This window comes from Acomys minous (genome assembly GCF_964271855.1).
Source record: "Acomys minous genome assembly, chromosome: 11".
NCBI classification, from domain to species: Eukaryota; Metazoa; Chordata; class Mammalia; order Rodentia; family Muridae; genus Acomys; species Acomys minous.
This window is the reverse complement of record NC_140492.1, coordinates 46,943,260-46,966,689: the sequence shown is the minus strand read 5'-3', so window position 1 is coordinate 46,966,689 and position 23,430 is coordinate 46,943,260. Positions and strand designations below refer to the sequence as shown.

Genomic DNA, 23,430 nt, shown 5'->3' with positions numbered 1-23,430 from the left:
TGTAGTGTTCTAGGTGATGCACAAGGGATGTATACACTTGTCACATTGAAAATCGTATTGAAATTTCAGGTAAGGCACATGGAACTGCGGTCACTTCCAGCATTTCACTCAGTGCATTTCACATGCCACTGAATACCCAGCACAGAATGGTTTCAGGAAAACTGGCCTGAGTGTAAAACACATGCATGCACACACACACGCTCATCAATATTGTATTAAAACATACTAAATACCATCAATTTTTAATTGAAAATGTTTTTCCACACACTATATCCTGATCAGTTTCTTCTCCCCCCTGTCCTCCTCGATCCTCCTTACCTCCTCACCTATTTAACTCCACACCTTCCTTCTCTGTCTCTTTAGGAAACAGGCAATTGAAAGAAGCAAACAAAACCCAGAAAAACACAAAAATAAAGAAAAAGCACATAGAACACGGACACACACCACACACAAAAATAAAACCCATGAAACCACAAAACTGTAGACCATCATATACAATCAAAAGACCAGTAAGATTTTTTTTTTTTAATGCCAAACAAAGTAATAGGAAATAAACAAACAAAAATCTACTAAATATCATTGAGCTTATTTTGTGCTGGCTATCTATGCTGGGCATGAGGCCTACACTAAGTGTGGTTTACAGACCCAGTGAGATTCCACTGGAGAACACTCATTTGTCCTTTATAAGCAGTTGTCAATTGGAGACAGCTTCCTGGTTAGGGACAAGAACTCCTGGCCACACCCCCTTCATCCCCGCCAGTGATAGGACTGTGTTTGACTTGAACCTGTGCATGCTGCCCAGGTCTCTGTTAAGTTCTCACATAGGTCAATCCTGTTTTGTCTAAAGACACTGTTTCTTTGGTGCTGTATATCCCCTCTTGCTATTATAGTCTTTCTACCTCTTCCAAATAACATCCTAAAGGCTGGGGGATTTAATGAAGACACTCAATTAAGACTAAGTGTCCCAAAATCTCTCTGTACATTGTCCAGTTGTGGGTCTCTGTTATTTGTTATCTTCCTATCTATTCTAAGAGGATACTTCTTTGATGATGGCTGAGTACTTATCAATGGGAATAGCAGAATGTCACTAGGGTGACATTATTGCTATGTTCCTTTAGGAAAACAGTAGTTTTGTTTTCCCATAGTGCCATGGCCTATCTAGTCCCAGTTTCTTGGCCACTGAGCAGTGTTAGGCACGGGTACCATCTCTTGGAGTGGGCCTTACATCCAATCAAATGGTGGCTGGCTACTCCCACATTTGCACCACCACTGTCCCAGTGTATCATGAGGTCACTGTTGACATGACAGGGTTTGTAGCTGAGGTGGTGGTTACCTTTTTCCTCTGGGAGTGTGAAGAGCACCTTTCAGTACCACACTGGTCAGTAGGGGTGAACGCTTTAGTTAGACACCAGCTCAACATCTCTGTGTTCGATGAGATGTGCAAATATTATCTTCAGCAATATCATCTTACCTTCAGTTTGTGGGACAGCCTTGGCAAATAGCCTGAGTTGGTTGGGAGTTTCTATGGGGCCCCCCCTAACTGGCCAACAGTTCAATTAGATGCAACCCATGCCTGGTAATGGAAGTTTCACTTGATGGTAAAAATATCAAATTAATCTCATTTGAATTCTGTGATGCCAATTCCTGCCAAATTAATTTTTGTCAAAGGTTTTTCTTTTGTAAAAAAAAAAAAAAATTGAGGTGGAGGTAGGACATTGAACATTTGTGTAAACATGATAAAAATACCATTCCAAATTGAGATCTTCCTGTTAGAAAATCAAATAGCCACTGGTTTTAGAACTAGGGAAAAAGACACATGGTGTGAAGCCCAGGGAAACTGGGGAGAAGCTTCCAAGAATCCACGCTGGAGTCACACAGGCTGAAACTGGGTCTCCAGCAGTGCTGTAGCAGCTCATGTGACACCGTCCACAAGGAAGCTTGTTAAGAGTGTCAAGGGGTTTCCCAGGGACTACTTACAGACGTAGTCTCTGCTCCACATTCTAGGCTCCTGGGAAGAAACCAGGAATCAGCACAAAACAGTGTTTGCAGAGTTGATGTAAGCACAGTGAGCTACTTTGATATTTCTGGCCACAATGGGAGTCCCTTAAGTCCTGGATCCGAGACAGCCAACAGCCAACTCATCAATTACACTTCTCAGGATGATCTGCCAACCAGCTGTAACACTTTTCTGCACACAAATGTTATCACATCCTTTTTCTTCAATGGCTATAAGTACTCTAGTTCTTAAACTGTCCTTTGAACCAGGTTTACTGTCTGCTGACACACACTCATTTTGAGTCAGGCTGTCAACTTAACGGAGACAGACATAACCCATGAAGAATAAAGTCTAGCCAAAATTAATAACTAAAAAACAGACCACAACTTAATATAAAGGCTAATACCTCAGTAGTTATTAAAACCACGCCTTATACAAGCATGCCATGTTCCCTTATGGACTCTGGCCTTGTGCTACTCTGAGGTGGCAGCCACCTGACTACTTGCACTTAACGCAGTCTGGTGAGTATTCCCCAAAGCAGGACTAATGCAGAAAGATCATTTTCCTCTTTAGTCTCACCAATCATTATATAATACTACATGATTAGATCCGTATTATTTACTATAAGGCATGTTTTCAAAAAATATGGGGAACTGAGATTATGTAAGCGAAACATATGGAAAGAAAGTATTTTTCTCTCACACAGAATATAGACTTAAAAACATATATGACATGGCTGAACGAGGTAGACTGGGTACAAAGAGGGATCTATAGGGGTCAGGGGAGCGTGAAAGAGTGATGGTGGGGGAGGGGAACGGTATCTTGTTTTCTTTCATGTAGAGGCATGGCTTGAGAGCAGGAAGACTGAGGAGAGGAAGGGGCCGGGGTCGGGGAAGCAGGGAGACTGAGACACACACAGGGCAGTGGGATGTATATGAGTGAAGACAAAATTGTACAGGTGTTAGAGACTGCTATACCTATTATTTTATACATAAATGTAAAAAATTTAAAAAATGCAAAGACTCCCCTAAATAACAAAGTTTAGAAATATCTTTTACATCACTATAAAACTTAACCTTTAAAAAAATTAACTGGTAATTTTAGTTTCAAATATAGCATGATATCCTCATTTTTTTTCAACTTTATTATGCTCCAGACATTTTGAGATTCATTTCAAATTTATTTCAATAAACATATTCCTCTATTTTGTGAATTTCATTTTAAAATCAGAATTTTTACAAACTTCCATATATAATGGTACTAAACAAACAAAAATATTCAAGCTTTTTTGTGGTAGCCAGGAACACAATTAAGAGCTGGCACAGCTAATGTATACATAAGAAAGGTAAACATCTCTGTGATAAAAAAAATAGGTGCTATTTTAATGGGAAATATATCAAAGAGGAAGGACAGAATTTCTAAACAGCAGCTAATACTTTTGTCACAATTTGTGTATTTGTGCAAAGACATCATTAAATACTTACTGGGTATTGATATTTACAAACTAGAAGTAAGAGGAAAAACCCTAAAGTATCTGGATCTTTGATTTACTACCATTCTTTCAATCTTCCAGATGCATTAGAATGTAAACCAATCACAAATGTGATTCTAGTTAACTGTAGTTGAAAGCTTGTCAATCAAGTCATCAATAGTGCAAATAAGCAGTTGAATATCAGCTTTTTCCTTCATCCTGTGACCACTGTGTTTCCGCAGGATGATATCTACATCTGGGCTGACTACTCGATCAGCAACTTGCAGGGACGTGTGCCAAGGAACTACGTCATCCTTCATGCCATGCAGCAACCGTATGGGACAGGCCACAGGAATGGGGCTGTGTAACAAGCAGTGGTGCTCTGCTTCTTTAATGAAACTGTATGGAATGTGGTAAAATCCTTCCTTGCTGTATTTAGATGTCAAGATCCACTCGCCTTTCATTTCTACATCCTTTTGCACCTAGTGGGGAAGATAAAAGCACACATATAAACAACCCCTGTAGCAGAGCCGAAGAATCTGAGAGGCAGTCCTCAAGTCAGAAGACAGAGGCAACACAAGTACAAAAACAATGATCATCAAAAACTGAACCAGGCGGGGTGAAAGCCTTTCATCCCAGCATTCTTGAGGCAGAGGCAGGTGGATCTGTCACTTTGACAGCAACCTGCTCTACAGAGTCAGTATAAGTTCTAGGTCAGACAGACCCATATTCCAAAAATTAATTACTACATGCAAGGTACATTATACATATTATTTCATAGAATCCTGGTAATGATTCTGTAACTAATCTACTTTCACAAAGGAAAGTATTAAGGCTTATAGTTATATACATCATATTCAGAGGCCAAACACAGAAAGGATTTTAGGAACAAGCACACTCAGATCTCTCTAGCATACAAGTTCTTAGGTCAAGTTCTGCTTTACCCCAAATGAAAGGCAAGATGGAAGGGAAGATAAACCAAAGCTTAGAATTTTTTTTTAATTTAAAAAACAATTACTTATGCACTTATGTAATTTTAGGTAGAAAGTTGCTGTTTTATTATTATTATTATTATTATTATTATTATTATTATTATTATTACTATTACTATTACTATTATTATTAGTTTTTTAAGGCAGGGTTTCTCTGTGTAGCCCTGGCTGTCCTGGAACTCACTTTGTCGACCAGGCTGTCTTTGAACTCACAGAGATCCACCTGCCTCTGCCTCCCAAGTGCTGGGATTAAAGGTGTGTGCTACCGCCACCAAGTAAGAGAAAGTTTTTCAAAGTGCATAGCTTTTACCTGTCAGCATCACTGGGATGAGAATTTATTGGTTTGGATAACAAAAAAAGCCTTAGAAATGCTTCGTGAAACTAAACAATAATATCAGTTCTAGATTCCAATGAAATGAAACATGAACACATTTTTGAGGATTTTTTTGGTAGATTGTAACTACATGCCTTCAATCTTTTTCTAATTAAAAAATGTAATTTCCCGGCTGGAGGGATGGCTCATCACTCTTGCACCAGGCTTAGCTGGGTTCCCAGACCTCCCACTGGACAGACACCTCACTGTCTCCTTTAACTCCAGCTCCACGGGATCTGACACCCGCTCTAGGCCTCTCTGTCCACCTTAGGGCTAGTGGCTAATGGGGAGGTAGTGCTCCTAGTGTCCTTGTGTTTTCCTCCAATGCTGCTCAGATTTATGTCAGACTGACACAAGCTAGAGGCATTTGGAAAGAGGACTGTCAATTGAGAAAATACCTAATACTGACATACAGGCATCTTTTTGAGTTTTTTTTTTTTCCTTGATTAATGACTGATGTGGGTGGTGCCATACCTAGGTAGGTGGTCCTGGATTGTGTAAGAAAGCAGGAGGAGCAAACCAAGAACAAGTCAGTGAGTAGAATTTCTCCTTGGCTTTTGCTTCAGCTCCTGCCTATAGTTCGTGTTCTGCCTTACTCCCCCAGTAAGTCACAGGATCAGACAAAAGCTTTCTTCCCTAAATTGCTTTTAGTCATAGAGTTTTATTACAGCAGTACAAACTCTACCTAAGAGACCTTGTATTTGATTTTTAATGTTCACCTTACCCACATGCTGACCAATATAGTTACACACGCGGAAAAAAAAGTGCACATTTTTGAGAAAGTTTTCTTGAGAAAATGTCCTATCATGAAAAGCATTGTATTGGTGAGTCAAGAGGATGAAGCAAGGGTCAAAGTTTCAAGTTCATAAAGAAATAGTAGAGAAAACACAAACACTGAGGAGCTATGGTTGAGGGGGAAAAGTGAAAGAAATCTAGACATCAGCACAGGGACATGCAGGCATGCGTACAGGAAAGGCCACCTTTGTAGCTTTAGCTCTCACAGGAAATAATATGAGGACTCTCAGGAGGTAAATTTGTGTGCATCAGTGTCCACAACCTCAGGTAACATTTCTCAGGAACACTGTCCATTGCTGATTTGCTTTTCAAAAAAATAAAAATTATGTGTTGCTTATGTATGTGTCTGTATGACTACATGCACACTGATTTGAGGGTGTGTGTACCAATAAGCACACACATGAAGGCCAGAGGAGGGGCATAGGGGTCTTGCTCTATCATTCTCCACTCAATCCCCCCCCCCCCCACCTTGATGCTGCTTTCTCAGCTAGACAGGAAACCATCAAGCCTGAGTGATCCCCTGCTTCCTCCCCTTGGAGCTGGGCCTGTGGGTGTTTGAGGGAACACCTGACTTGTTCCATGGGATCTGGTATCTTAACTCCAGTGCTCATGAATGCATAGAAACACAGATACTGCTCATTTCATTGTCTCTGCAGGTAACTACACTGTCTGTGTTGGATAGTTTTATGTCAACCTGACACAATCTAAAGTCATGTGAGAGATGGGAACCTCAATTAAGAAAATGCTTCCATAAGATAGGGCTGTGAGGAAGTCTATAAGGTGTTTTCTTAATTAGTGATTGATGGAGGAGCTCCCAGCCTCTTGTGGGTAGTACCACCCCTGGGCTGGGGGTCCTGACTTCCATAAGAAAACAGGCTGAGCAAGCCATGAGGAGCAAGGCAGTAAGCAACACTTTCCATGGTGTCTGCATCACCTCCTGCTCTGACTTCCTTCAATGATGGACCATGATGTGGAAGTCTAAGTGAAATAAACCCTTTCCCCTACCAACTTGCTTTTGGTCATAGTGTTTTTATCACAGCAATAGAAACTCTAATCAGGATACCACCTAAACATATATCCAATCAGAGCTTTAAAAAAAAGTTGTCTTCCCAGATAGTTCAGAAACTTCATTTCTTTTGCTGTAAGACAATAGTTAGTAGAAAAGAATACTAACCAAGCAACTGAGTGAGAAAAAATAACTTCTACCTCTTGTAAGCTAACTCTGACTAACTGATGATGGTTGCCTAGAGAATGTTACATCTACACTCAGGCTAAAAGCAGTAGTTCCCCACCTACTTAGTCTAGTCTCACATGACGTAAGGACAGGTACTACTCACACACCACAAACGGAGTAAAGGAGACTGTGATACAGAATCCCATTAGGCAAATGAAATAAAGAAAATATAGCTTAAACAGAAAGTGTAAAGCATGACTTTGCTGGCGTGGCTCATGTGTTTGGCAGGATGTTTAGAAAGAGGCATGAGAAAAGGAAGCAAGATGGAGCAAAAGGGCAGTGACGATAAAAGATGGGTCGCTGTAATAAGTCAGAGGCAGAGAGAAGGCAGAAAAATGTTAGGAAGTACTAGATGGACCAGGACTTACCTCAACCGGAAGTGAACGGAAGTGTTTCACCAGCCCGTCTGCAGCAGTAGCTATACCAATAAGAGCTATGACCTTTTCTGGCCGTGCAATTGCAGCATGCAGCATGAGCCATCCACCAAGGCTAGAGCCAACCAGTATCTAAAAGCAAACATGAATGTTTTCAAAGAGGACTCTCCTACTAATCTATAAAGGGGATCGTTTAATAGAAATATATGTATGGACTTTATCTTTCACATCCATGTAGATCCTAGACTCTTAAACTTTTAATATGTAACACAAAGTAAAATCAATTATAATTAACTTTTTTTTTTAAAAGACAGGTTTCTCCTGCATAGACCTTGCTGTCCTGGAACTCAGTTTGTAGACCAGACTGGTCTTTAACTCAGAGGTCTGTCTGCCTCTTCAATGCCATTATACTTAAAATATAGAATTATATAAACAAACTTTTTTCAATGTGTTATTGCTTATTAGAAAGTAAAAAGAGGACAATTTTAAATCAAAATTATTCATCAAAATCAAACTTAGCAAAACTAACAAAATATTATCAATTGCCACACCTAAAGAAACAAATAAATACTGCTTGAGTCAGAAATCACTCTGCTTAACAAAAGCAGTTACCTGTGGTCCTTCAGCGACATCATCAAGTATAGAAAGTACATCCTTTCTCCATTTCCCCACTGTGCATTCTGCTAAGTTACCATCTGAGCTTCCAACTCCTGAGTAGTCAAACCTGGAAGGGAAAATATATATTTATACCTAAGTGTTTGCATGAACAAATATGTTCATACTTGCTTCTTTGATTTTAAAGCAAAGTAGGACATTTTTTTATTGTTATAGTGACTAAAGTACAGTAAAACACCAGTCAACATGTATTTTCTTAAGTCCTCCTGGTTTAGCTTTCAAGTGCCTGGCCTGTCAATCCCTTCCTTACAGGCTTTACTGTGGCCAGCTTAGTCCAAGCTGCATCTCACCTAGAACGCTGCAGCAGTCGTCTAAGTGTCTTCTCGTTTCTTTCACTCATAGCCAGAATGATCCTTTTAAATGAAGTACCACACCATGCATGCTTGTGTTCTTAATGGAACTCAAAGCCCTTCCCGTACTTCCCTGGCCTCATTTCTCAGTGATCTCTTTCCCTCCCAAGTAAATTCTCACTTTCATTCTTGAAACTATAGCTACGCGCCATCCCCGTTCCTGCACCATGAACGTTCACCTCCACCCGCCGTGCTTCCTTCTCCAAACAGCCGTGAGACAGCCCTCACCTCATCCTGTCTTTTAGCTCAAACACTGTACGTGAGCAAAGCTGCCTCTGCCTACCCCAATGCTGACACTGTGCTTCTTTCTCAGTTCTGCACTCCCCTACTGCTTAATTTTCTTCATAGCACTTATTGCTGACAAGAATATAAGTCATGTGAACTCCCCCTCCCACTTTTTCCTAGGGATCCAAGCTCAGAATCTGTCTAATCTCTAAATTTTACCTCTCTTTCAAGTCCCAATTCAAAAAGTTAGAAAGTATTCTATCATGGCCACCAATTATCAAATCTCCAGCGGTCCTTCACCACTCCCAATTCCTGGCCAAACCCTTTCTACCTGTGAGCTTTTGCATGGTATTCTAGTGCCTAGAAAGTCTTCGTTTCCTGACCTAAGTCCTAGTCAGTCCTTAGGTCACATCACTTCAGTTGGTGAACTTCCCTCATTCAGTACTGTCCTGAAGAGGCAGACATAGGTGCATCAGGGGCTCCCTGGCCAGCCAGTCTAGCCTACTTCACAAGCTTCAAACAAGGGAGAGAAACCCTGTCTCTGATAATAAGGTGGATGACTCCTGAAAAACAACAACCAACGTTGTCTCCTGGCTTCTACACATACACATGCATGGTCATGTTCACACAGAATCATGTCTACACACACTGAATCTGGAAGGCTGCTACACAGAAAGAACTTAAAGAATCTTGTCGTGAAAGACCTTTGTGTATAAATGCATCTTTATATAGCATCAAATATGCAGCAAACTACATATAGCTGGAACTGCTACAGCTCAAATGAAATTCACGAACCAGTAAAATAATGTTTTCTATTTTTTATATGTACTGTGGTGTATGTGTACGTATATATATTTCCATATGTGAGGGGCGCATGTATGTATGTGGTACAGGTACATGTACATGTGTTTGTAGGGGCCAGAGACTGACATCAAATATTTTCTCCGATTGCTCTCCACCTTATACGCAGTATAGGGTCTCTCCCTGAGCCTGAGGCTCTCACACTGTTGCAGCTGGTATGACTAAGCCACTTGCTTAGGGTCCCTTTCATGGTCTCCCAAATGCTGGGATTGCAGGTGGGCAGCCACCCCATCAAGCTTTACATGGGCTGGGTAGAGCTCTGACTCCTGCACAGAAAGTGCTTTGTTCACTGAGCCATATCCCTAGCCCTAAAAATGCTGATTTCCTTATTAAAACTATTTTTTAGACAAAGAAGCAATGACAGCAATATTTCTGATTATTTTGAATGTTCTCCTCAGTGGTCTCTCTCCATAGATAGCACTGCCTTTCTATCCAAATCTTTTTCCCCAGAGTTCCTTTGTAAAGCCTTGTCCATCACTTCCCTCCTTAGTGTCTCTTACCTTACGTACACAGTGTTCTGTCCGCATGTATCACCTACAGCCTAGAAGAGGGCACCAGATCTCAGTATAGATGGTTGTGAGCCACCATGTGGTTGCTGGGAATTGAACTCAGGACCTCTGGAAGAGCAGACAGTGCTCCTAACCTCTGAGACATCTCTCCAGCCATCTCTCACCTTATGTGATTCTTTCAAATCACATTCTGATGGGTACCTCTGCCTAATAACCAGCAAGTGTTTCCAACCCTTGCTTAAGGCCAAGTACAATATTTTACAACCCTTAATATATTATTTAGTTCTAGTCTTCAAAACAAGTCAAGAGATTTTAAAGTGAAAGAAAATGAATTGCTTCTCAGCCTTTTGGCTAAGATCAAGTGTAGAAAATGAAATAATTTTGCTAATCTGATACAAGAAATGACACTAAATCCACCTTAATGATATAATTCCTGCAACTATATTAAATAGATATTATCTAAAAGATATATAAGTAGCTGTGGTTTCTAGAACTACTGAGTGACTATAAGTGAAACCACTAGATGTTCAGGCTGTTAGTGCTGGAAAAGAACTCAGAAATTATCCAGCCTTGTCTTACTGGATGACAAACTTTTATCTGCTATGTATTACAGACTTGTTTCATTACCTACTGAAAACTTCAATTCTTATTTCTTCAATCTTTTTTTGTTTTTCTTTTTCAAGACAGGGTCTCTCTGTGTAGCCTTGGCTGTCTTGGAGTATCTTTGTAGACCAGGCTGGCCTCGAACTCACAGCGATCCGCCTGCTTCTGCCTCCTAAGTGCTAGGATTAAAGGGGTGTGCCACCACGCCTGGTTCTCTTTCTTCAATCTCATGCCAGTGCTTTCCCTACTGAACCATATTCCCGTCTTAAAATTAAAATATCAAAAAATACATTGATAAATGTAACAATTTTGTCACAGGAATACATTTTTATTAAAATATCAGAAAGAAAAAGAAGAAATATAAAATTAAGATTTAACTAACACTCCCCATCTTTGTTTATGCTCACACACATTCAGATTATATAAGGAGAAAGAAAACAGAAATGTAAACTATATAGTATCAATTCACAATATTACATTACTTTTTAAAACTTCTGTGTGTGTGTGTGGGGGGGGATGTGCTGGGGACTGAGTCCAGGATTTTGTGCTAAAGGCATGTTCTACCCCTGAGCTACCCTATACTCTCAGCCATAAACACCAATTTTGGAAAGTAATGACCATCGATGAAGTAAGCCCTATGTCTCCAGTGGGAAACTCATAACCAGAAGAGATCACAAGAAACCCGGCAAGTGTATTTCTTTTCGCCAGGCGGATTACTGCATCTAAAGCACTAAGAGGCTAGCTACCTTACGACACTCTCTTCTATGCAGCACGCCACAAACACCCCAAAGACTATAAACCACAAGGTCAAAGACTGTACACTATGAAAATAAATTCATCTATTAAAATGTTGGCATTTACTTCAATTGGCTCTACTACAATGCTAAATGGCAATATAATCTCTGAAATGTATTGTTCCTACCTTATATAGGCGTGACCTAGAGATTTGCAAAACTCCTCAACTGCCAGTGCCTTTTCCCCATTCATATTAGAAAGATAGCCAGGGATGTAGATAATTCCTGGGCTTTTGCCTTTTAGCCTCTTATAAGCCAGGTTTGGAAGGTCTGGTCGGTTAAGGAAAGCGAGTGATGACTTTTGTCTGCAAGCTAAACAAATACAAAAAGCATGAATTACAGTTTGAAAATTATATTTGGAAAACTCACAAATATTTTCAAATTTTAACTTTAACTCACTGCACTTGATAGAAAAAGAAACTCAAAACAGGCTTCAAGCGTGAGAGTTTTAGTTTTAAAGTTCCATCAAAAATTTTTACCTTTTTAGAGCAAGGCCCAATCATACTCTTCCAAAATACACGAGGTAGAAATTTCAGTGAAACATAAGACAGAGACTCATCAAAAAATATCTTCATGTCGGAGCCACATGATCACCCTAAACAGTAGCAATTAACATTTAATTTAAATGCATCACTGAAGCCTTTCTGTTTTAACAATGTTTGAGGAATTCCATGTTTTCTACTTTTGGCCAGATGAGTGGGAAGAAAGAAGTGCATGTGTGTTTTTGTTTTTCGGGTTTTGTTTTTGTTGTTTTGCTTCCTCTGCCTTTAGAAAATTATTTTAAAGGGGAACTGGCAAGGTGGCAGGCACCTGCAATCCAAGGTCTTGGGAAGCTGAGGTAAAATAATCACGAGCTGTGAAACTATTTAGAAAGGAAGGAATGGGACCCCAACTGCCAGACTCTTTGATCGGATTACCACTGAGCAATCCTCCCCAGTAAGGTCACCCGCCATAATTTCCTACCAAATCTGGTTTCAAAAGGCTTTTCCTTCGAAAATAAGCCTGAGAGCTGGACAGGGTGGTGCACACCTGTAATTCCAGCACTCAGGGAGGCAGAGGCAGACAAATGTCTGAGTTCGAGGCCAGCCTGATCTACAAAATGAGTTCAGGACAGCCAAGGCTACACAGAAAAATGCTGTCTCAAAAAACCTCGCAAAAAAAAAATTAAATAAATAAAATGCATCAAGTATCATGCTTGGAAAAATACTTCTATAACTCTGCAATTAATGTTTACTTCTGTTGGCTCGATTCACAGATCTTAGGGTTATTTAAATGTGGCAGGTCAAATGACAACTCTTACAAGACTACTCCATTTCACTGTTTTATTGCCGCCCCTCCCTCAGTATAAAAGCAACACTTGATCTTGAAAAAGATCAGGGGCATAAAAATACTTTTTAAAAAAATTACACTTTCTTCCTTCCAAAGACAGGCTTGAACACTCCTGAATAGTAAAGTTCTGGAGCAGCAAATCCTTTATCTTATTCTTTAAAACTTTTAAATTATAGTGAACGTATACACATGCTGTGTCTACATGAGGAGCTGAGAATATGGTTCTCCTCCCCACCCGCCCACCCCCCACCTTATGGATCCAGGGTGCCAGTCCTGGTGGTAAGTGCCTTTACTTGCTGAGCCATCCTCACTAGCCCTCATTTAAAAAAAAAAATATTAAACAGTCTTCATGTTGCTAGTGAAAGTTTCGGGGACTCTCCCATGTGTACTGGTAACATTTTCCTCACTTTGAATTTGTTCAGTTTATTTTTAAAAAATGGGTAGAGAGTCTAGTGTGATAGTGTACCCCCATAACTACAACCCACAAGAGGCAGAAGGGGACCTCCACAAGTTCCAGGTCACCCTGTTCTGTACAATGAGTTGTAGTAGAGACAGAAGTTATATAGTGAAAACCTGTCTCACAATCACCCCACAAACCACACACACTCTCCAAATATACACCAAGACTGGAAAGCTTTAAAGCCATCCCTTATTTGTGTCAACCAGATTCAAAGTTTCAGTGTGTGGAAAAATACACCAAGTTTAAAACTTGGTGGAAAACAGGGCAACTGGGGACCAGTTTATGTTGGTCAGTAGACTGTATCAGCAACATTGTTCATTTCCTATTTCCTTAATTAAACACTCAAGTAATCTTTTTATCCCCTTGCAGGCACTACCTCCCAACAAGTAAGTTTCATCCAAGGAAGCTAACTAGATTTTATGTTTGTGAGTTATAAAAACAACAGATTCAACGTTCAATCTATAAATCATCTTTATATAATAAGGATTAGCTCAAAGCCTGATACACACATCGTTAATGAATACTGCTAGGAGATAAAGTAGTATTTTACTCTTGTTAATGAAACAACATACTATACTCTTCTGGGGCTATATTATTATTATTATTATTATTATTATTATTATTATTATTATTATTATTACTATGTGTGCAATTAAGTTAAACTGATTAATACTTTTTTTAAAAAACTAACCATGTTAATTTATATAATGACATTACTATTCCAAGCACTACACAGCTATCTAATATCTGCATGACAAGGTGTGAAAAGCACACCAGCGATATCACACAACGATAACTACACATATATACAAATCATGTATTCTATGTACATAATATTACTAATCCAAATCTTAGTACCCATTGTAGAGTAATTACAGTTCTTTGAAAAAGAAGAAGAAGACATAACCCCAGATATTAGGCCTAAAGATGACAACTGCATGTACAAAGAACATGCCTTCATACTGTATGTTTCCTTGGGTCAACGATAGGCAGAGCAGAGCATTTAACAACGTAAGGATATGTAAAGCGCTAGAAGCAGCTAATAGCCAAATACATTAAATGCACAGCAATTTTTCTTTTCTGGTCTTGACGTTTGATTCAGAGAACGCGGGCGCTCCTTAAATAGCAGTGTAAAACGCTAACGAGGACCTCCAAGAACACCCCAGGGCCTCAGCAGAACGCAGTCTCTCTGCCCTCCCCACAAGCATTCAGGGTGCTGAGAAAGCCACAGAGCAGTTTTGAATGGAGCGCCAAGCCGGCTCTCGGCGGACACAGGCCGACTGCCGGGCGTTCGAAAGAGCCAGAGTCCCCCTCCTTCCCTTCACTAACCTGGGAGCCACCATGCCCGCGGAGACTTCCGAGCTAGTGATGCGCTCAGGCCTCGGTGCTGCCCAAGGGACACGGCCGCCCAGCCCCACCTCCGACAAGGTACCCAGGCCGCCATCTTCCCAGCTGCCCCTGCGCCCGCCACAGACTTGCGCGGCTTGCGCGGTCCCGAGGTCACGCACGCGCAGTCCGCAGGAAGGCGGAGGGTACGGAACTGCGTCACGTGGGATTTATTTCTCCCGGGAGGCGGATGCGCAGGCCGGTGTCCGGCGTTCCTCTTTCACCAGTGTGTTGTTCTGTCTCCCGGAAAGGGTAATTGGCTTGTGACATTGAGATGGCCTTGGCCGGCTTTCGTTGCAGCAGGCTGCTGAAATCTCGGCGAGGAGCTAGGGTCAAATTGAACGTTCCTAGATGGGAAACCATATTATCATCCCGAGGACCCAAAATCCTGTGACAAAAATTGTTAGGCTTCTTGCATTACCAAGTTTCCATGACTCCATTTCAGCCTATGGGGGAAGATTTCCAAGAGGCGACCTTTATCTTAAATTCACTTCATTGGAGTTGCATCAAACATTCTTTGCTCTCTCCCAAACAAAAATTTCCACTCACCAGATTGTTAAAAAATTCAAATGAGCAACCACAAACAAAGATACTGAAAACACTCATTCACATGTGGTTGCTAGGTGGGTGACAATCTAAAGCCATTTCTCAATTTGGCTGTGTTTATTACAATACACAAAATTTCCAGTACTCTTTCTGAAATATCAATGAGATATGGAATATGAAAGATGCCCAACACAACAGATATTGTATTGAGAGGTTTATTATATGAGCATGGGGAGAGAAGGAAAGGAGGTGGCCAGAGAGAGAAAGCGAGACGGAGGAAGAGAGAACACTGTAAAACACTCCAAAACCAAGTTCTAAACACAAAGGAGATTTGTTTGCTTCAGAGAGACAAAGGCAGGGAGTAACAGACAAGACAAGAGATGGAGGAGGAGGGAGAGGGGGAAAGACTATTTGTCTCTGAGGGGGGGAGGGCAACAAAGGGCTGCCTCTGGGTAGAGAGGAGACAGACATGGCTCATAGGAAAATGGCGGTTTATAAAGATAAAAGGGGAAACCCCATGTTAGGATGAGATATTTAATTTTGATTGGACGGCATAATTAGGGTTGCCACACGGGGGCTTTTGATTGTTGGACTACAATATTCTGATAACTGGATCTTGGTAACAGCCTCAGGAGGAGGAAGTGGCCAAATAAGGGACTAGACCTTGGTGGCTAGCTTTAGGAACATAATCTAATGGTTTTTAGCAAGGCAGAGGGAATGGCGGGGAAGGGCAGGGCTGCCAGCGCCGTGTTTGCCATGCTTAAGCTAGGCTTGAGTCCCTTCAAACCCGAGTTCATAAGGTTGTGTATTACCTTCAAGAACACCATTTTTTTAAAAGATAAAAACAAGGTAGGAGGTAACCAATAGCAATAGAAAAACAATTGAATAAAGTGTGATACTTTATTAAAGTATAAAGAGTCTCTGGATTCTAAGATCCTTCAACGTAATTTTGGGGGCCTCAAGTCTTACTAAGGATAGACTTTATGTTGTACATTCTGCTTAGAACTATTGTACTTTGTGAAAAATTTTATGTAAAACCATGTTACTATTTGTCTCAGTTAGTCTTGTCAGCTTGAGCACCTGGGAAGAGGAAACCTCAATTGGCAATTGCCCGCATCCAACAGATTGGCGTGTAGGCACATTTGTGGGGGCATATTCTTAATTTCTGTTTGATGTAGGAGGGCCCAGCCACTGTGGGCAGTATCATCCCTTAGTAGATGGGTCTGGGCTGTACAAAAAAGGTAGTTAATGTGAGACTGGAAGCAAACTAGTAAGCAATATTCCTTGGTGGTCTCTGCTTCAAGCCTCAGCTGTGAATTTTTGCCTTGGCTTTCCTTCGTTGAATCAGTAACTAGCAAGCCAAATAAACCCTTTTCTCCCTTAGGGTGCCCCTATTCATGCCATTTATCATAATGACAGAAGCAAATTTGGACACTACTCTTTCAGAGATTTGGGAGCAGTCCTTGGTGCCAAAGTAAGGGAAAAAAAAAAAAAAGACAGGCATGTCTTTGGAGTCTTGGAAACATGATCTGTTGAACATACTGGAGAAGACTGATGGAGATAGACAAAAATATACCTTATTCTTCAGCAGTGTCCCTCATATAGGAATCATGTACCATGACTAAAGCTGACCTAATAGGTCAGCATGCTTCTAGTAGTAGCAAGTAGCTTCTTCTTCTTCTCCTCCTCTCCTCTTCCTCTTCTTCTTCTAAAATCATTTTGATTTTGCATCACTTCTCTATGTCCCATTCCTAAAGTAGTTAATTAAAGTCCCCTTTTATTGAAAGTAAGAGAAAACATTAAGGAACAAGTCTTAGCTGTGCTTCCTCTTTTTAGGCTTACAGGAACTCCTAGTGACTGTGGATAGGGGTGAAACCCCATAAAGAGAAGTCATTACTGCATGAAGTACCCAGCAGCCCACGTGGGTGTGCTAAAATGAGACTCCCCACAAATCCCATAGAATCTGAACAGAAGCCCTGCTGCTTCTTCCTGGCAGCTTGGTGCCAATAAAACTGTTTTTTTTTTTTTTTCTGTCAATGTCTCTCGTTATTGGTATGCTTCATGGCCAGTGACAAAATTGGAGTTTTTACAGTCCCATAGAAACAGCCATTTGATTTCAGGATGCATTACAGCCAATGTGACGCTATTTTGCCAGTTCCCCTCCAGGGCGCATATAGAAGCCAAACAACAGAATCGCAAAGGTGACATCCAATGAATGCTACCCCACTCCTGTAATCTTAACAGCCAACAACCATGCTCATAGATTTTTGGTCATTACAAATATTGTTAGTCTCCACGCCTATTTTGAGGGTCTCTTTGTACTTTATACGTAGCAGGATATTTAAAAAATCATGTGACTTGCCATAATGAAGAAAATACTACACACAGAAAGGGGGAAACCTATGAATTACTTTCTCAGTCCACTCTTACCAACAAAACAAATTGGGAATCTAGGTGGCTTTGTGACACTGTCAAAGTACTTTCCCTGACAGTAATGGTCTTGAAATAGAACAGTTTGTTTCCTGTAAGGGCATATTTAGACACTGCTCTTTTCATCAGCATGTCAAAGTAAAAGAATATGTTTTTGAAGGAAGTATCTCTTCTTGACATCCAGAAGAGAGAGGCCCCCACCAAGTAAAGCCTCAGAGCTTTCCTTGAGATTTGCATTAAACCTTCTTTCATCTTTTGCAGACCTCAGTAATAGTTAATACATGGGAAAAGAGAAGAAGAAGAAGAAGAAGAAGAAGAAGAAGAAGAAGAAGAAGAAGAAGAAGAAGAAGAAGAAGAAGAAAGGTTTTTTTCAGCGTTCACCTCCTTTTGTCAGTAAATAGAAATATGGCCAGGGATGCTTCCAATTACTGTAGTTTGTGACTTTCCAATCATAATGTTAGCACATATCAACCTTTATGTAGAGTCTACCATTAATTTTTGCTGACTAATCTTCCCTTTGTTTTGTTACAAGTAGGTGATTGCTGTGAGAGAGAGAGAGAGAGAGAGAGAGAGAGAGAGAGAGAGAGAGAGGGGACTTCTTCCAAATGTGAAATCAGGTCAACACTTTAATCCAAATGTCATACATTTAACACACACATATCTAACAGGTTTATGACATGCAAATTGATTAGAACACCCTTATCCTGTGAAGAAAGTACAGTACAGACAAATTATCTTTACATCAACCAGCCAAAATTTAGCAATTGCATTTTCATGTTTTAGGTCACTAGAGCTGAAGGAGAACCTCTGCAAAAATGACAGACCAAAAAAAAAAAAAAAAAAATGCCTCCTACAGTCATGATCTTTGTCCCTCATTATTCAAGTAAAACCTTGCATTATCCAGTTGCAAAATCTTATTATTGGTAACATGTGTGCAAGTATAAAAGTACACTGTAAGCTTTTTTGAAAATTGTACCCAGTGAGGCCTGACAAAGCTTTATGAACACATGTCTAATCATGTCACTTACAAGTCAGTAACACCATAGTTTTCTACTTCTATCCATTTGGCATGTTTTAGGAAAGAGTTCATTCATACTTACAAACATATAAAACACAAAACCTAAAGTAATTGGCACTTGAAAAATGATTATAAAAGAGACTTGCCTGAAGTCATTTCATTAAAAAAAAAATAGCTCTAAAACCAAAGGCTACTTGTAAAGATACATATAAAAAGATATAGCATAGAGAATATTATTTTGAATTTTGGTTCTCTTCTGAGAGAAAAAAGATAATTTAATTGTTCTGTTTTTCAGTGAAGCAGTGATTATGCCATATTTATGCCATGTGAGGGTGCACTTGACAGATTTCCCCCCTAAGTAAGAGGAATCTGGTGGTCTAAAGGAAATTGGCTACTGGTTGCTTTTATTTTCAGCACCAGGGATGGACAAATCTTCAATAGACTACAACCCTGCACTAAATATTCTACTTAATTAAAACTGCCTCATATGGCCTTTTCTTTTTTATTTTTATTTTCTTTTCTTAAAACAATAATCTTTTTGATATTTTAGTCTTCTAAGAAAGTGGTTTACTATATATGCACAGTAGCTTGTTCCTGTGTGTCCTAGGAGCGGGGGATGGGGGTGGGGGTGGAGGTACTATAGAGTCAGCATCAAATCAAAATGCCATTTAAAAGAGCATTTAGACAGTAACACTGAAGCTAAGCAGGAGTCAAACCCAGTCTTTGGTTCTGGTGCGGTATTTAAACATTAAGGCAAAACGTCTAAAACCTGCTGCCTTCTAAGTCATTATTTGCCTATTTTTATAAAATGCTACTTCCTACAAAGAAGGCAGTCGATTACTGATGACAGTGACCAGGGTGCTAAGATAATCTCATACTTCTAAGTACATATTTACAGACATTGTGTAAACCGTTCAGTTTATTTAACCAACATCAACTGATAAAAAAAAAAGAGTTTATAAGAAATAGGTGTCTAAGTGACGCTTTTATCAAAATAGTGTTTTGGTTTTGGTTTTGTCATAGGGGGTCCAGTTCTTCCACTCTGAGCCCTGTTTTCTTTCTTTCTTTCTTTCTTTCTTTTTCTTTCTTTCTTTCTTTCTTTCTTTCTTTTTCTCTTTCTCTCTCTTTTCTGTGAAAGGCTCCCCAGTATAAAAAGAGTTCTGCACGCAGCTAAAGGGATGGGTCTGTCAGGTCTTTCCATCCGAGGCTGGATATGGCTTCATTCTTGGAGGAGACTATTGAGTCTGCCCTGAAGTGAACTACAACAGGAAGTGACTGTATCCTTCTGCTCCTGTCACTATAACATCCATCCAGATCCGCATGGCCTCTGGGGAAGGGGCCACCATGTAGTAGATTCTGTCATGCGTCTTGACACTGAAGGTGAGTAATGGGTTAGGACTCTGGAATTCAAAATGAGAAAAGAATGTCAAAGAAACACTTTGAAAGCTGAACATTAGTGCAGATATGTGAAAGTTCTTCTGCTTTAACCGTTCCCCTTGACATAAATCTATAACGTATTACTTACGCTACATGACAATGCTCCATCCACTCTGCACACCTTCCTCAGGATGGGCCAGCTTTCTACCGACATCTTATGCAGGGCTCACTGATTCATTAACTAGTTGGTAAAGCTGGGTGTCTCATGGCTGGGAGACGCTCAATGAATAACAGTGGTTATTCTTGGTCTTTTCAAGGTCCTGGTTAAGTTAGCATTTGCCTTCCTAACTATATAATAGATAGTTCCTCCCAAAAAGCTTGCAGAGTGGCTGTTGGGCATCTCCAAAATCATTATATCCAGAACCTTTCTTTACTTCATCAGGACTTTACCCTAAAAAACAATCATTCACCTAGTGTATTTTCAATTTTAACTTGCAGCACAGTTCTGAACATATCTCTCCATCCCGTGAGAAAGCAAACTCTAAATCACAATCCCCAAATAACCTTTCCCCTAACTTAATTACGCTTTAAATTGGAGACATTATCCAGGCATGGTTGCACCTGCTCATAACACCAGCTACCAAGGAGGCAGAGGCAGGAGCATTGCAAGTTCAAAGCCGGCAGGGGGCGGGCGACAGAGTGAAACCCTTTCTCAAAGACAGAACATGAAAGGGGGCAGAGGATAAAAGAGTTGCCTAGAATACAAAAGGTCCTAGGTGCCCCACCCCTATGCCAACAACAACAACAAAAAAAACAAAAAAACAAAAAAAAAAGTTGCAGATACTTTGGAAGTTGATACCTACCTTATTAGCATTCTTGAGGTGATCATAATACACTTCTTCGATGGCTTGAAAATATATCACTCCTTTTAATTTAGCCTCATGCTTGTCTGGAAGATAAATGAGTGCTAATCACCTCATAGCCAGCAATCAACAGCAGAGAATATAATTCCATGATTAATTACCCTCATTAAAATATTTATCTATCATTTACATTATCTCAGATAACCTAGGGTTAATGGCATAACCCAGGTGAGTCCTCCAGGCTCGGATGGAAAGCTTCAAGCTCATGCTTACACAGAGGGCTCTGGTTAAACTCAACAGGGGTTGGAAGGAGGTAAGGCAGGGTGAGTACAGAAGCAATCGGCATACATCTTACACATGTTTGAAACTGTCAAAGAACAAGCTTAATGCTTTGTTTATTTCTAATTAATTAATTAATTAATTTTGAGGCAGGGTCTTTTTCTACATAGCCATGGTTATCCTAGAACTCACTACGTAGACCAGGCTAGCCTCACACTCACAAGCCGGCCTCAGCCTGCTGAGCGCTGAGATTAAAAGGCAAAACACAACAGCAACTGAAACAACAAACCAATTACACCACTCTGTGCCCTGTTAAGCCACTGTTTTCTGAGGGTGATTGTATGAGGAGCAGGGAAGCCATGGTCAGGAGCTATTGGTAGAAACATGGAAGAGGTGGAGCCCCCTTCAGAAGGCAGCTAGAAAAACAACACAGCTAAAGGTGCACAGACCCTCTCCTTCAGTTTCACGTCAAAACTTATGGTGCAAGTTCTAGCCACGTGCCACAGCTGCTCTGGATGTGTTGGCCAAGATTCGGCTGCCGAGGGTGTGCTTGAGTTTTTAGAGACCAAGTGATAGGCCGGCCACATGGTGGAATCAGTGTAGCTGCTGAAATGAGCGAGGGTGTCCACACTCACTCACAAGAAAGCATGTTCCGTGATGTGACACAAGCAGACTGAATAACTCTGGACTCAAACTGTGTAAAAGCAATTAGGAACATAACTCGTGTTTCAAGCTTTAACCTAACAATCCAAGACCATGAGGATTTTTAGCCCTGGTATAAGAGGAAAATCAAATTGTATGTGTACATGTGTGGGTGTTCGTGTGTATGTGTGTGTTGTGTTATGTGTGTACAGAATGAGACATAAAACAATCTATTTTAGGCTTTACTGTGGGAAGCCAGAACAGGAGACAGGAAAGAGATTTATTCCTTAAGTAAATATCATTGAATTTTAATATTTTTACTGAGTGAATGCCTTCCTTTCCCCATTAGTAATACAGAGCTGGTTTGTGAACTCTGGCCTAGACACAGGCCCATATCTTTGGTTTGCATATAAACTCACTCTTTTCTAACAAAACTAACTGTCCAGGGGCCATAGCTGTGTGTGTTTGTTTTTGCTTTTCCTTGCATAATATCGCTTTAACTAATATTGCACTCAGTGGACTCCACCCACAGTCAGTTGACAGAGAAGGTCAGTGTGTCTTTCAAACATTTCTTGGAAAAGATCCTGCAGTTCATCGTTGTTTGCTCACAACAGATGTAAGATAAAAATCTGTAGAGGAAAGTAAATGTCAGGAAGAAAAGCGGGGGATGGGGGCGGGGGAGTGACGTTTTGTTTCATCTGGGAGAATGCACCCTGAAAAACATGAGCCGCACTGTGAGCTGAGGCACCAGCTCACAGGCCATATGTGGATGAGACCCTTCGATTCACTATCGCTTTCAGTAGCATTCGCTCAGCAATTTACAGGCAGATTTCTATGCCTGTCCTCTATAGAGGCTCTCTTAAAACAGCCAAGTACAAAATCCAAGGTCATGCATAACGGGGAGGGGGTGGGGCTTGCAGCAGCTAGTGTTCTTTAAAGCTTTTAGCATTCATGTTTGCATATCCCTAAGGGGATGTGGCTTTTGTAGGGTCAAGGCTACATGGTGAGTGGTTGGGGACTGATCTATGCCTGTGCTTGTGGGTGTTTGGGAAAGGGACCAGGGTAGGCCCAAGAGCACACATAGCTGATGACTGGCAGCTGTGAACAGGGTCAAATTGGCAGCATCTACCCAAGGCCATTCCACAGCTCGGAATGCAGAAGAGATGGGAGGAATTTACTTCTTAGCAATGTGGGTGTTAGGGTTCTGAATATGCCAAAATAAACCCTTGGTATCTAAAATAAAAACTGAAAATCAGCCACCCAAAGTTTCAGTTTAGCAAGAGCTTTTGCATAGGTTAACGGGAGGGAGGCTTGCAGAAGCTGGGATGGTCCCTGAACCACACAATGACTGGTGGACACAAAGCAGAGCAGAGAATCATAGAGTGATGATGATGCTCTCTCTTTGGAGCCCTTCACTCTTCTCTATTGGAGCATCCGAGTAAGGACGGATGGATGCTAGATTGGGTATCATATGAAGCACTGCAGGTGCTCTGTATTCTTTCCTATTGCACTGCAGGTGGCTACTGTGGATCTTTATGGACTCCTGGTAAGAAAGCAGACCCCTATGAGGGCCAGAGCGTTTGCTCTAACCAGCAACTTTGGAGCTAACTGGAGCCCACCCCAAAAGCCCTTCACTGACAGGTGCGGGTCTCAGACTGCTTCTCTACCTCAGTCCTGGCTTGGACTCCTTGGACAGTGTTTCCTCTTATCCACCTTCTTGTTTCCTGCCCTACCCTCAGTGCAAACTGTGATTCTGAGCATGCTTTCCTAAGTGCTGCCACAGCCACTCCAAAACACGGGAGCTGAAGAGCAGCTGAAGATGCCAGTGCTAGACCAATGCTTATCATG

General features: G+C 40.8%; 2 protein-coding genes across 20 annotated transcripts in view; both read right to left on the bottom strand.

Moving 5' to 3' along the window:
* Positions 1 to 3,119: 3,119 nt before the first annotated feature.
* ABHD10 (abhydrolase domain containing 10, depalmitoylase) lies at positions 3,120 to 14,789 on the bottom strand. Its single transcript, XM_084801896.1, has 5 exons — positions 14,371 to 14,789; positions 11,381 to 11,564; positions 7,848 to 7,959; positions 7,230 to 7,367; positions 3,120 to 3,949 (listed from the first exon to the last, which is right to left on the bottom strand). The coding sequence occupies exons 1-5, from the start codon at positions 14,483 to 14,485 to the stop codon at positions 3,605 to 3,607; spliced, it is 894 nt and encodes a 297-aa protein (XP_084658022.1). The 5' UTR covers positions 14,486 to 14,789; the 3' UTR covers positions 3,120 to 3,604.
* A 4,125-nt stretch (positions 14,790 to 18,914) lies between these two features.
* PHLDB2 (pleckstrin homology like domain family B member 2) overlaps positions 18,915 to 23,430 on the bottom strand; it is a 217,986-nt gene continuing 213,470 nt past the window's right edge. For all 19 annotated transcript variants that reach the window (XM_084801890.1, XM_084801889.1, XM_084801876.1 and 16 more), the window contains 2 exons: positions 20,662 to 20,747; positions 18,915 to 19,821 (listed from right to left, as the gene is read on the bottom strand). In XM_084801890.1, the coding sequence (XP_084658016.1) occupies positions 19,681 to 19,821; positions 20,662 to 20,747 (227 nt within the window). In that variant the 3' untranslated portion in view covers positions 18,915 to 19,680. The remainder of the gene's footprint in view (positions 19,822 to 20,661; positions 20,748 to 23,430) is intronic.